Source organism: Periplaneta americana, chromosome 8, assembly GCF_040183065.1.
Source record: "Periplaneta americana isolate PAMFEO1 chromosome 8, P.americana_PAMFEO1_priV1, whole genome shotgun sequence".
Classification (NCBI taxonomy): Eukaryota; Metazoa; Arthropoda; class Insecta; order Blattodea; family Blattidae; genus Periplaneta; species Periplaneta americana.
Genome location: NC_091124.1, coordinates 121,073,910 through 121,088,204, shown reverse-complemented (window position 1 = coordinate 121,088,204; position 14,295 = coordinate 121,073,910). Strand labels below are relative to the sequence as shown.

Sequence of the window (14,295 nt, the reverse complement as noted above, 5' to 3'; positions counted from 1 at the left end):
ATAACTTATAATGTCATATAAATATCAAATAGATACTCTAATATAATGTACCTGAGAAACATTTTCTTTAAGTTGTATTAATTTATGGCGTTCATTACCAACATATTTGTCATATTCAATAGCATTTGTAAAGAATAATGTCGTTGGATATTGAACTTCTTAATCAATTGGAGTGCTTTATGACAAATTAAACACTTTGCTAATCCACTGCTCTCTACGAAAAAGAAATCCTCCTCCCATGATACATTAAAAGCATTGGGAGTAGCGGGCCGCTTTAATGTATGAGCGGAAGCTCCGTCTTCAAAGTTCGCCATCATACTGCAGAGTCACCACTGCACCGACACTGAATGACGTACAGTATGCATACGTCACAGCGCTCGCAACACCCGCTCTTTAAAGCGCACAGCGCTCATTTCTCAGAATCACGTAATGTGCCCAGCCCTGTTCTACGTGGATCTTTGGCTATGTGGAGAGATATTTGAATTTAGATTTCATCACGATTTAAATTTGAAATTTTGTATTATTTTGAAACGTGCAGATTGAGTCAACTTATTCCGCCCTAGAGGCAGATTGATACATGGCATGGGGCAAATTGGCTACATGTTAAATAAAGGCAAACTGCATATAAGACTAGATTTTTTTAAATTTAAAATTTATTTCTTTATACAGGCAAATGATCCAATATGATGGACGCACATAAATATATACCCATGGAGTTAAACGCTCAGATAAAAGAACTGAATCCCAGAAAAGCAAGGTAGAAAAATTAATTTTGAACTTGTAAATGACTACATATCATATTGTCTTACTAAAAATATCTGACAAGGAGTTTATGCATACAAAGTTTCTGTTTCCATCTGTAAAATTACTTACATTCCAGGCACTGTCACCTGGTGCACATTCTGAATAAGATTTAACACAATACAGGCAATATGTCTCTCTGTCTTGTTCGTTACTTTCTCTTCTTGAATTATCCTTTGTCTTTCGACTAGTCTTAAGATTCCTTTTCTCACTACTAAAGTCTCCCCTTATATTTTTGCTGAACAAATTCATTATCATTTTTCGATATCTTCTCCTCTAGTGCTTTCTTAACTGGAGAGTCAGTAAATATCGCAGTAGACAATTTTCCCCTTATGTCCTCATCCGTAGCTTACCTACAATACCGAGTGGGAGTCTGGAATTGGATATTAAAATCCTTGGCCCTTTGGCCACATTTCTGTTTCCTAACTTTACAGCACTGACAGCTCGTACCATATTATCAGTAGAAGTAATTGCTCTGTCAGTTTTTTTAAGTCCTCATTTTCTCATTCACTGCAATGAACATAGGGTAAACTAGGGTCTGTTGGACAGTCGGGCATGTTGGACACTATGTACTTTAACGTGTTACCTCGCCACTTGTGGGCACCACATTCTGCTATAAGTCAATGACGGAAGTAGCCACGAGTGGGGCTACTTCCGTCATTGACTTCTAGCAGAATGTGGTGCCCACAAGTGGCGAGGTAACACGTTAAAGTACATAGTGTCCAACATGCCCGACTGTCCAACAGACCCTAGTTTACCCTATATGTTTTATATTTACAATCAATTAAACTGAACTTATATAATAACAAATTGTATGAATAAGTAAGTTATGTATTGTAAAATTTATAAAATCATTTAAAGAAACACAGCGAAGTAGATTAAACACCGTGCCAATCTGCCCCCTAACAACTGTGCCAACTTGCCTCTCATGTAGATATTTAATTTGGGTTAAAAGTTACGAATTAGAATAATGAATGATCGAAATGAAATTAACACGAAACAGAGCCAATTGATTCCACTTTCCAACGATGTATTTAAAGTTCACCTAATATTACACATGCACCTTGTAAAAAAATAATCACGAGATGGTGAAAATTTACTTATCTTGCTGCAAAAACAACTTTAAGGCTTCCTTCTTCTACCGCTTGCCACAAAAGTCTGACGCTTCTGTGGAACATGCTTTATAAAGCAGGGATCATATTGTCTGCGTGGTGCCGCAATCCATCACATAAACACCGAAATAAAACTTGGGCTCCATCTCCCCTACACGTATACAGCATCTCGTTCACAGACTGCGCAATTGCGTAGAAAATGGCAGTGAATTATTAGAAAAGTAATAGGATGTTTATGAAAGATGTAGGAATACTTCACTTAAATGTCGTATTCCTAAAATGGCAATTACATTTTCTGAGAAAAAATTGGAAGCAAAGCTTTCGTACCGATATAATAATTTGAATGAAATGTATAAGATGAAGCGAAATAAGTTGAAACAGTATAAAAAGAAATTGAAGTAAAATAAGAAATTGAAAATATAAAGGAAGGTGGTATTGCAGACGTGGGAGATGTTGGGGAAACACGTATTACAGAATACGCTGACCTCGGTTTCTCCAGCGTGTGAGCTGCTGCATTATTATACCTTCAGACAGGTCAACCATCATCTCATCACTCAGATGCGAATTTTACGGTATAGTTTTCCTCATACCAAGGAGAGAAGCGTTACTAATCCGGTTTGAAGTTGCAGTTCTTTGACGTCACCTTCCAGAATGCGTGCGCAGATTTCCAGGAGACTGGACCATGGACGTCATTGTGGCCTGCAGTTTATAACTTGCGGTTGACTTGATCGAGTCCAACAGAAAGAAGGATGTGGGATACTGCGGTCATAGTCCTCGCGCTGCTGTGCTGCAATTGCGGGACGGCGCCGACAGACGGCACCACTGATGCGGGCAACATTAAGGTACGAAGTTTGAATGTATCAGTTCGTTTCAAAGACAAATAAATAGAGTTCGCATAGTGTGTGACGGGGTACAGCATTCCCTGCATTCAGGTGTTTCCTCCAATGTTTATTTGGCCTTCCCTCCAGTTGCTGTGTAGGCCTAATCAGACGCAGGAATGAACTGTGATTGAAATTAATACTTGAGGAGAAAAATTCGCTCCTGCGCCGGGGATCGAACACGGGTCCTTGGTTCTACGTATCAAGTGCTCTGACCACTGAGCTACGTCGAATTCAATCAACAGTACCGGACCGAATCCTCCTTCTTCAATGTTTCCCTTTGTGGCCTGACTCCAAGTTAGGCATGTATGTTGACGTATATGTCCAATGTCAACTGACATTATACTAGGAGGGCACTCAGATGAGTGACTTGTTTGGCCGGGATTCCGCAGTTACATGCACAGTAATGGCATTTGTCATTGGACATATACATCAACATATATGTCTAACTTGGAGTCAGGCCACAAAGGGAAACATTGAAGGAAGAGGGTTCGGTCCGGTGCTGTGGATTGAATTCGGCGTAGCTCAGTAGTCAGAGCGCTTGGTACGTAGAACCAAGGACCCGGGTTCGATCCCCGGCGCCGGAGCGAATTTTTCTCCTCAAATATTAATTGTCAATATTACAGATATTATTCTGTAAGACAAATTAAGAAGTCTATAATATTCTCATAGCTGCAGTGCATATATTTGTACAGATTACTGTGCACGTAACTGCGGAATCCCGGCCAAACAAGTCACTCAGCTGAGTGCGCCCCTTGTATAGTGGCAGTTGACATTGGACATATACGTCAACGTATGTATATGCTTACTTGGAGTCAGGCCACAAAGGGAAACATTGAAGGAGGAGGGTTCGGTCCGGTACTGTGGATTGAATTCGGCGTAGCTCAGTGATCAGAGCGCTTGATAAGTAGAACCAAGGACCCGGGTTCGATCCCCGGCGCAGGAGCGAATTCTTCTCCTCAAATATTAATTATCAATATTATAGATATTATTCTGTAGGACAAATTAATAAATCTATAATATTGTAATTTAAATGTTGTCAGTTAAGAAGAGGCAGGGAAATTAAGATGCGAATGTATTGTGCTTTCTGATTAATACTAGGCAATGACATTCAGGTTTATAGTGCACATATATGTATATGAAATTGATAAATATTACAGAGAGAAGAACTGAATAAATGTGAATATGTATCTTTCAAAAAAAAAAAAAAAAAATCAGAAGATCTCGGATTTTAGGCTAAATACCTTTTTTTCTTTTTCCCATGCTGATGAATTGGAACTAGTTCAAATATCTTAACGTGTTATATAAAAAAATATCTGCCACACTATATGCTAAGTCAGAATAGGAGTTCGCTTGTATGTCTTGACCTCATGCGGAATAGAGAATACGAATAAAAGACTGGATTGTTCCTCTTGAAGGTGAGACAGAGTAGAACTTCAGCTGTTGAAGTTTGCGACACTAACTGACGAAGGGATAATGGTATCTACCCAATTATTCACTTTTATGTCTGTTTTAGGTTAGGATATATTATATATATTATATATATTATATTAATTATATATTATATTATATATTATATATAAGGGGTTGTTGGACAATAGTTTCATTTAGGTCAAAATTACATAAATTCTTACTTAACAGATGAATTGCTGATTAATATTTGTTACTTATAATGAAACTAACATCTGTCCATTCTTATTATTATTATCTTTAATTTCTCTAAATAGATTTACAAAACCTCTAATGGCAATTACATTAATATTCTCATTATAGAAATAGGAATATATATATACTCTCTGTAACATAGTCCTAGTAAGCTTGTATTAAATTAATTTTCATCATTTTACTAGCTATCTCAAATATTAAATTAATTATAATTCATTGAATTAAATTAGCTCATCAATTAAGTTACTACTTTACCTTATAGATTTATCTCAATTTAAATAAATGTGTAGTGAAGATTATTGCTGGAGTACCTTTTAAGTGTAGTGAAAATATTTGTAATTTAAATTTATGTATTGTATTGATTAAGGCTGGTTGAGTGGAAGAGAAGGCCTTATGGCCTTAACTCTGCCAGCGAAAATAAAACATTATTATTATTATTATTATTATTATTATTATTATTATTATTATTATTATTATAATGTGTTGTGTTATGTCATTTTCATTTTAATATGTGTGTTCTTTTAGAGAGTGGTTGGATATAATCATAGGTGAGGGGGGTGAAACCTACAAAGTAGGACTTGTTTTAGGTACAAAGCACGTACGGTCAGAAGACTCGTGCATTGGATTTTAGAGAAAATTATGATAATATAAGATCTGTATGTATAATATTACTCAGTAAATCCATCCATCCATCCATCCATCCATCCATCCATCCATCCATCCATCCATCCATCCATCCATCCATCCATCCATCCATCCATCCATCCATCCATCCATCCATCCATCCATCCATCCATCCATCCATCCATCCATCCATCCATCCATCCATCCATCCATCCATCCATCCATCCATCCATCCATCCATCCATCCATCCATCCATCCATCCATCCATCCATCCATCTATCTATCTATCTATCTATCTATCTATCTATCTATCTATCTATCTATCTATCTATCTATCTATCTATCTATCTATCTATCTATCTATCTATCTATCTATCTATCTATCTATCTATCTCTCTGTCTGTCTGTCTGTTTATCTAAAAATATTAACGTTTGAAAGGGGTTTTAAAAGATGCATGAAATGCCTATTTTGCCACTGTGACCTATTTTAAGTATTATAGCCTTAACATGAATATTTCTATTATGTTAATATGTTTAAATTTTTTCGTGTAACAAAGAAGGCGAAAATTTTGAATATGATAGTGTGAATTTGGTTCAAGCTTATAATAATTTAGTTGTAGGAATGAAGAAATTTCTGAAGCATCTATACGAAAATTGTATTTATATAGTTATGTAATTTGAGCGGACAAACACTTTTTAGATTCTTACGAATAAAGTCGTACTTTTAACATCTGAAAATTAAATTTTACGTACTGTTACCTAAGACTGTATTTTGTTCACTGTTGTGGAGTAACGGTTAGCCAGCCTGACCGTCAAACGAGAGGGCCCGGGTTCAAATCCTGGTTGGGACAAATTACCTGGCTGAGGTTTTTTCCGGAGTTTTTCCTCAATCCATTAAGAGCAAATTTTGGGTAACTTTCGGAGCTAGAACCTGGACTCAATTCGCTAGCATTAACAACTTCATCTCATTCGGACGCTAGATAACCACAGCAGTTGATAAAGCTTCGTATAGGCCAGCCAAGTTCCGATTACCGACGGCAGGAGTCCGAACTGCTGATCTCGTTGCGTGTTTCTTGTTTGTAGCGATGGCAGCGACCTTATGTCCAATCAGTAATAAGAATAATAAGAAATAAGTACGCCTACAAAGTAACCCACTAAAAATACTTTATTTTTATTGCCTATTTTTTAAATTTTGGAGACTATTTTACGTGTCTAAAAGTTGATTTTTAAAGGCTTAAAAATCCAAGATCTAGTAATAATATATATGTATGTCTGGACGCATTCTGTGCTCATTTTATAGGTATATACCAGTTTTTCCTGTGCAAATTGGTGGCTTTGATCATATTTTATTTACGAGTATATTACAATATTTGTCGTCAACTGGTAATTCAATTTCTTCGGCAGTCAAATATTGCTTTTGCAAAATTTCTGTCCCTTTGGGCTATGATTTTGTGAACAGGCCTATATAGATTCAGAATCATAATATAATATATCACAATTTCTGTTCTGACGTTTAATAAAAGAATTTCATTGCTTCTACATAGGTAATTAGCTGAAATAGGGACAAAATGTGAGATTATGCGTATGAAGTAAATATAAAAATGAACTTGTTTTGAATTGTGCTTTCTTGATACAATTCAGTTTGTGCTGTTATGAGATCCTAAGTACTTTATTTACTATTGAAAATTGTCTTCAGGAACAATAAATACAATATTGTGATCTTAAATATAGCGTGATTAGTGTTGTTATTGGTTAAGAAGTGCGTTCAATTTTTTTTTTCCATTCTTTAGTTAATTCATCTATCCATTACGTAACTTATGCTGGAAACAATAGACAGCCGTGTTGAATACCTTTAGAAGTAATTATATTACCTATCTCATTGTTTATACATAAACTATGATTATTCTAATAAAGATTCTGTAAAATAGTGTTTTCCAGAGTTTAGTTCTATTAGTGACGTCAAATGGTTTTCATGTGAATTTATATATTAATAATTGTGTTACACTATTAATATTTCTAGTAGAAGAAAGTCTCCAATACAAGATCTATTTCTTATTGAATAATATTATACATACAGATTTTTATATTATCATAGTAATCCTTAAAATACAATGCACCGGTCTTGTGACCGTACGTGCTTTGTACCTAAAACAAGTCCTACTTTGTAGGTTTCACCCCCCCCCCATCTATGATTATAACCAACCACTCTCTAAAAGAACACATATATTAAAATGAAAATGGTACACAAAACATATTATATAATAATATATCCTAACCTAAAACAGACATAAAAGTGTATAGTTGGGTAGATACTATTATCCCTTCCTCAGTTCGTGTCACAAACTTCAACAGCTGAAGATATAATTTTCTCGCCTTCAAGAGGAACAAGCCAATCTTTTGTTCGTATTCTCTATTCCTCATGAGGTCAAGACATGCAAGCGAACTCCTATACTGACTTAGCATCGAAGGTGGTGGATATTTTCTCCGTACATGTTCCAATTTGACACACTGTAATAAAATATGTTTATAGGAGTTTTTTCTCTGCAAATCGGACAAAGACGCTCTCCTTCATCGTTGACAATTTTATTACCTTTCCATGCCCCAATCTTAGCCACGCTAAACCTGCTCTGCTGTCTTTGTTACAAGAATTTGTGTAGTCACACCTCCCTCAGTTAAGCATGAGATCTGACTGTAAATGTAGTGAGGACTTTTCCGAACATTGGAGCTCAATCTCTTGCCTCTCGATATCAATTAATCGCATCTTCACATTACGCCATACATTCCTTCTGTTATTCTCTCCTTTCTTCCACACCCATCCCATTCCTATATGATGCAGCCCCTCTGCACTTTATAAACCCACCCCTTTTCCCAACCCTCTCTTTGTTGAACCTTGTAGAAAATCGACCGTAGAAGCGACTGATCCCCAAATATAATTTTTAACCAGTATTTTATCACCCTTACTTTCATATGAATTGCTTCGTTTCGAAGCCCGAACTCCTTTAGCACCCCGCAATTAGCTGTGCTTCTGCCAATTCCAAGTATTCGTTTCAGGAAGTCCGTTTGTACCTTATTCAGTTTTCTCGCATTTTCCCAACCCCAATTTCCGCCCCATACAACATAGATGATCTGACCACAGCTCCGTATACTAGCTCCAATGTTGTTGCAGGAATATCTGGCACTTAGTGATCAATTTCAATACCTCCGCACTCTTTACCCCGCACTTGCGTTTCGTATGTTAACATGCTTAGTCAATCTCCCTACAATATTGTTCATCCATGCCAGAAATAGTGTTTTTGCAAAATTTATACTTAGGCTCTAAATATTGGGGTATAAATTTGGCATTAATCTGCAGACAGAATTTAAGAGACATTCCTATGAAATGGCATTCTTTACTATAGTTTTCTTGCAACTAGACACATTAATTGATTAATTTCCTTTCTAACATATGTTTAAGAAACTATTAATATTGTTTCTTTAAAAAAATTGTACCTGTTATTCTCTCACTGGAAACTTCGCACCACACTTCTAATTTCTGGTCACGAAGGGGTTTCTCATGGAGCATATTATGAATCTTACCACTACTTGCAACTCCATCATGTCGGAATTTCTCTTGAAATAATATCCTGACAGCACGAGTGGATTCTGTACGGAATACGAATAGTAAATGAACACCCGATATGGAATAGAATAATTAGGCCTATTAGTTGCTGCCATTTATTCTTAGCAGACTGTACACATGTAATTTCTTGCACTGTTCAAACAACACTAACTGTGGAAAATGGAGACAGACAGTTCCGGCTTCTTCTTGCGTGACATGGATGAGTGCATAACTTTTTAAGCGCATTAGAATTTATTAGGCAGTCACTCTAGCATAACCAGTAACAGCTGAACCACGGACTCATGTATTGTCCGGCCGAAGGGACGCGATAACTTATCGCCTTCACAATCCCTGCCGCAGCTCTGGTCAGAACATAATCGGATGACCCAGGACTACAAGTACCGCTCCTAATACTGATATTACTACTGCCATTACTACTACTACCACTATTACTGCCACTACTAGTACCACTACTATTACCACTAGTAACTACAGCTACTATTGTCACTACTACTATTACTATTCCACACCTGTGGAGTAACAGTTTGCGCGTCTGGCCGAGAAACCAGGTGGCCCGGGTTCGATTCTCGTTCGGGGCAAGTTACCTGGTTGAGTTTTTTTCCGGATTTTTTCCTCAACCCAATATGGCAAATGCTGGGTAACTTTCGGTGCTGAACCTCGGACACTTTTCACCGGCATTATCACCTTCATCTCATTCAGACGCTAAATAACGTAAGATGTTGGTAAAGCGTCGTAAAATAACCTACTAAAAATCTACTACTACTACAATGTTCATTAATCTATGTGGAAGAAGCTGCGACGAATTCTTGGCGAGTTGGATATTTAAGTCATAAACATCTGCTGCGTTCTTCTCTTTTTTATGCCATGTTCAATTCATCCATGCTATTGTACTCAAAGTATACGTCTTTTGAAGCAAGTTCTATGGGTTTCTTAACTTTATAATTGTTCGTAGTTAATTGGACAACAGACAGGAAATTTTCTTCACACAAAAGTAGGTAATCTAATATTATTAAATTTAATATTTAATATTTGTGAATAACTTACACATATCACGTACAAAATTAAGTGAATTAATTTTTAAATAAAAAAAAAACGATCTCATATCACTACCGGTGAAAAGTTTTCGATCATCTATTTCAATGTACAAACACATCGGAAAAATCTAAATAGACCAACAAAATAAATATTTTCTCTCTCTAGCATTATGATATGATAGAATATTCAAAACGAAATCCCTGTTTTGACAACAAATCTCTAGTTGTGATAGGTGATCGAAAACTTTTGAGCGGTAGTGTATGTCGGTAGCTTATAAGATAAAAATAAACTAATCGTTGACCTCTTTGCATATTTGACCTCCTGAATTATCAATTAGCCAATATGACAGGACCCGATAGTTTTACTTCTATTTCGATATATCTTAGTGACATAACTTGGAAGGTAAGATTCTCTAGGACAGAAAAGTTGTAACTCTGATTTTGACTGACGTATATTTTTATTCTCTTCATCTTAGGCTTGAAGAAGATCTACTTTTCAACACTCTGATGTCCAAAACGTTCTTTGTGGCTACAAAAGGCGTAACGATAAAGTTTCTTTTTGTTCAATTGTAATTTCAAAGAAATGTTATATTTTCATTACCTCTCTTTCGCGTGGGCATAAAATGTTCCTGCATCAATAGGAATCAACACTACCAGAAACCTTTTCATGAGACTTAATATTTTTGAGACATGAAATATTATATAATAATTGAGTGGGTTAGCGATCTATTGCACTTTTCTTTTTAATGTAGAAAAAGCACGTTAAAGTTATATCATCATCATCATCATCATCATCATCATCATCATCATCATCATCTGAGTGGGTTAGCGCAACAGTGATCTATTGCACTTTTCATTTAATGTAGAAAAAGCACGTTAAAGTTATATCATCATCATCATCATCATCATCATCATCATCATCATCGTCCTTGCAGGTATTAGGCCTAGTGGCCTGTTACAGTCTCCGTCCATGTTTTCAAAGGGCGTCCCAAAGATCGTCTTCCATGTGGTATATAGCGGAGAATTTGTCTTGGGAGTCTGGAACGGTCCATCCTATTGACATGGTTAAGCCATTTTTGTCTATAGTGGTTGAGATGTTCATAAATAGGTGTAATTTTCAATTATTTTGTAATTAGTTCATTCATTTTGTGGTCAAGCAAGCTGTAACCGGCAGTCCTTAGAAATCTCATTTCCGCAGTTGTTAGGCGTTGAACGTCTGAGTTCCTGAGTTTATATATATATATATATATATATATATATATAAACTCAGACGTTCAACGCCTAACAATATATATATATATACACATTATTATAAGTGATATTTTTAGGGGAAAAATTACATGCTTCTCAATGGTGAATTTGTCTATTAGACCCTCTTAGACCAGTGTTGCGCTGACCCTTCAATTATACTATAACATGACGCAAGACGAAACCCGAAGTGATTCCACTATATTACTGACAACAATGAAAACTACAAAACCATCCAAATTAATTCCTTTAAGAATGGGAGAGGTTTCCTCAGAAGTTGGTATGTAATCATCCATGGATCTTGTTGAACAAACAAGTGTTCATATTGGAACTGTGAAATAACACTTTAAAACCGAATGCACTTTTCACAAAGAAGAGAAGATAAAAATTATAGACCTAACCATATTTTTATTTTGAAATTATAAGACTATTAAGGGAAATATATATGTTACATACGGAGACTATTTAGAGGGCACTAGCTGATAATTGTAATTTGTAGTTGTTCATTTATCGTAGGTTTTAAACTATAGAGTATGTCCAAAGAAGACCTGAGGAAGCAGCAATAGCATGAAGGCGAAGACGCAAACAGGAACACTCGGAAAACTACCCTAAGATATCTTCCTATTCCTGCATCAAACATCCAGCTTTATTTTCCTTCCGAAGAATACTGTACTCAACTATTTACGACTTAGAATTTCATCGACTTTCACTGAACTTAACGTCGCAAGTGGTCTTATCCAGAAACCCAAAAAGTATTTGTAACATGACAATACATTTATTTCAATCTTACTGTTATAACCTCTGTATCAGAAATAAAATATTTTTGTATCTGCTATGGTTTGGATGTCATTGTTTGTTAAATATTTTATATCTCTGTCAAAAGTGTTGGATTGAGATCAGATAGATGTTACTGATTCCTAACACTGAAGTACTGTAGCAGTGGCACAATTAAGAAAAGTAGTTTTAACTATGACTAGGGTGGCGAGGGAGTAAAAATGTTATAATTTTATTATTAACCGAACTCTTATGGAGTCGTTTAGTAAAACTTACAATTAATTCAGTTAATTATTATATGATTTCAGCATTTCAGTACTAAGGGAACTTTAAACTCATTTATCTCGAAACTCAATTTGAGTTGTGCCACTATTGCAGTCCAGTAGCGTTAAATATACAGTATGATTTCTGTTCCAGCCCGAGATATACAGTCTACGAGTAGAATCCGATATTCGGTTCCGATACGCACGCACTGTGATCAGCAGCAGGATTGCCAACCCATCCAATGAGTCCCAAGAAGTGTCATTTAGCGCTGTATTGCCAGAGACAGCCTTCATCTCCGAATTCTTGCTGTAAGCTGGTATTAATTTTATTGTAAAGTTATAATGTAGTAAGTGTTGTTATAATTGAGGGGAAGCTATTAATTTTGGTAAAGTTCTCGATGAGAAGAAAACTAACTGCCGTATGTCCGATAATGACACTCTTAATGCTGGAGTAGGCTAAGAAGCAGGAGAAGGAAACGTTAGGAAACAAATGAGTGAGGTAGTACGAAACCTAATTGAGGAATGCTGACGTTAACTACATAGGGGAGTAGTGGGTACAGTGAGACACAAAATATTAAGGCATATGTATGCAAGTGATAATTCAAGTATTTTTAAAATCAAGTGCAATAAAAATAGACATTAAACATGGAGTATAATAATACGTAAACAAAAATGTTAATAGATAAAGGACATAATATACAATAAGTGTTTGTCAAAAAATTGGAGATGTCTCACTGTTCCCATTCAGGAGAGTACAGTGAGACATCACAGTGTCTATTAACGGACATTGAAATGATTTACATCTATTTCAAAAGAAAACAAAAATTTGCTGTCTCTTTATCTTGACATGTTCTGTAGGCTTATTTAGAATCATTTTGATGTCTGACTTCGAAACCATTGAAACATCTGAAACATTTGGAAAAGTGAATTTTCCATGACATTTCAAACTTGCGAAAAAATGAAATGAATTTTTGGTGACAACAAGCTGATAATTATAAGAATTTAATGTAATTATTTATTATTTTTTAACATTTTCTTAAATTTTGTGAATAATTTTTTATTTATGAAACCATTAAAATGTAATGTTCCATTATTTTAAGCTACAGTTCCTAAATTGGTTACTAGTATGTTCATTTTTAATGTTAGTTACTGGTAAACGTAATATAATTATAGTTTGTTTTTGCAAATCATTGGTACATGGGAACAGTGAGACGTCTCAGTGTACCCTTCAATGGCATGTCTCACTGTTCCCTTTACGCATAGTTCATTTAAAAATGACGCCATCACTTCAAAATTAAAACAAGAAAGACGAAACTTTGCCAAACATAATCTCAAATACCATAGTACTAGGTAACAAAACATTCATATTTATATCTCATTTGTATATCCAATATAACCTTCATTAAATACAAGCCAAAATTTTACTTCTAGAGTGAAAAATTACGAATGATTTTTTCATCACTCACCTTTATAACTAAAATCAAATCGAGTATGAAAATACTGTTACTTCACTCATGCAACATACAACTCCACTGTTACCAACATCTCAACATCAAAATTTACCATCTAATAAAAAATGTCTCACTGTTCTCCCTGTCTTACTATACCCACTTCTCCCCTATTCCTGCACGTGTTATTGATTAATTATTTTGCATGTCTTTAAATTTTTAATATCCTTGACACGACAAGGAAACTATTAAAGTAACACAACTAGTAAAAAAATTATGCACAATGTCTCTTCAGCAATACAATTAACGTTAGTAATTTACATTTTAGAGCATTTTATATCGAGTGGTGCAGTCTGAATGAATCATCTCACACTGAATAGACGAGGATTTTTCCACTTGTCCTCAGAAAAATTAGCTATCCCAATCAAAACGAGGACCAACGGCTTAACGAAAGAGTCAGTGACTGGACTCGTAATCCGAGACTATGCTCGAACTCCATTTGCCCTCATTATGTAGTTAGACGTTTTCCATGGTTTTTTCATATGTAAGGCGAATGTTGGGTAATCTCACGAAAAAATCTTGAGCTCACCCTGCTAAATATCATGTCGCTGCTACAAATTTAATCGATTTTATGTAACCATACAGTTCGCTGACTACAAGAATTACAATAGAAATTATCTATTGGATCTAATATATAAAATTAATGCATGGGAACCGGTGAATGTCATATACTATATGGTATACAAATAACACACTGAAAGATTTCGTGAAATACTCATTGTACCTCACAGTCTTCAATTAAATTAGTGTTAAAATGAATTAATTATA

The 14,295-nt window shown here is 35.4% G+C and overlaps 1 protein-coding gene across 2 annotated transcripts in view; it reads left to right on the top strand.

The window, feature by feature from the left end:
- The first annotated feature begins 2,595 nt into the window (after positions 1–2,595).
- LOC138705003 (inter-alpha-trypsin inhibitor heavy chain H4-like) overlaps positions 2,596–14,295 on the top strand; it is a 51,227-nt gene continuing 39,527 nt past the window's right edge. For both annotated transcript variants that reach the window (XM_069833534.1, XM_069833533.1), the window contains exons 1-2: positions 2,596–2,755; positions 12,174–12,328. In XM_069833534.1, coding sequence (XP_069689635.1) covers positions 2,663–2,755; positions 12,174–12,328 — 248 coding nt within the window. In that variant the 5' untranslated portion in view covers positions 2,596–2,662. The remainder of the gene's footprint in view (positions 2,756–12,173; positions 12,329–14,295) is intronic.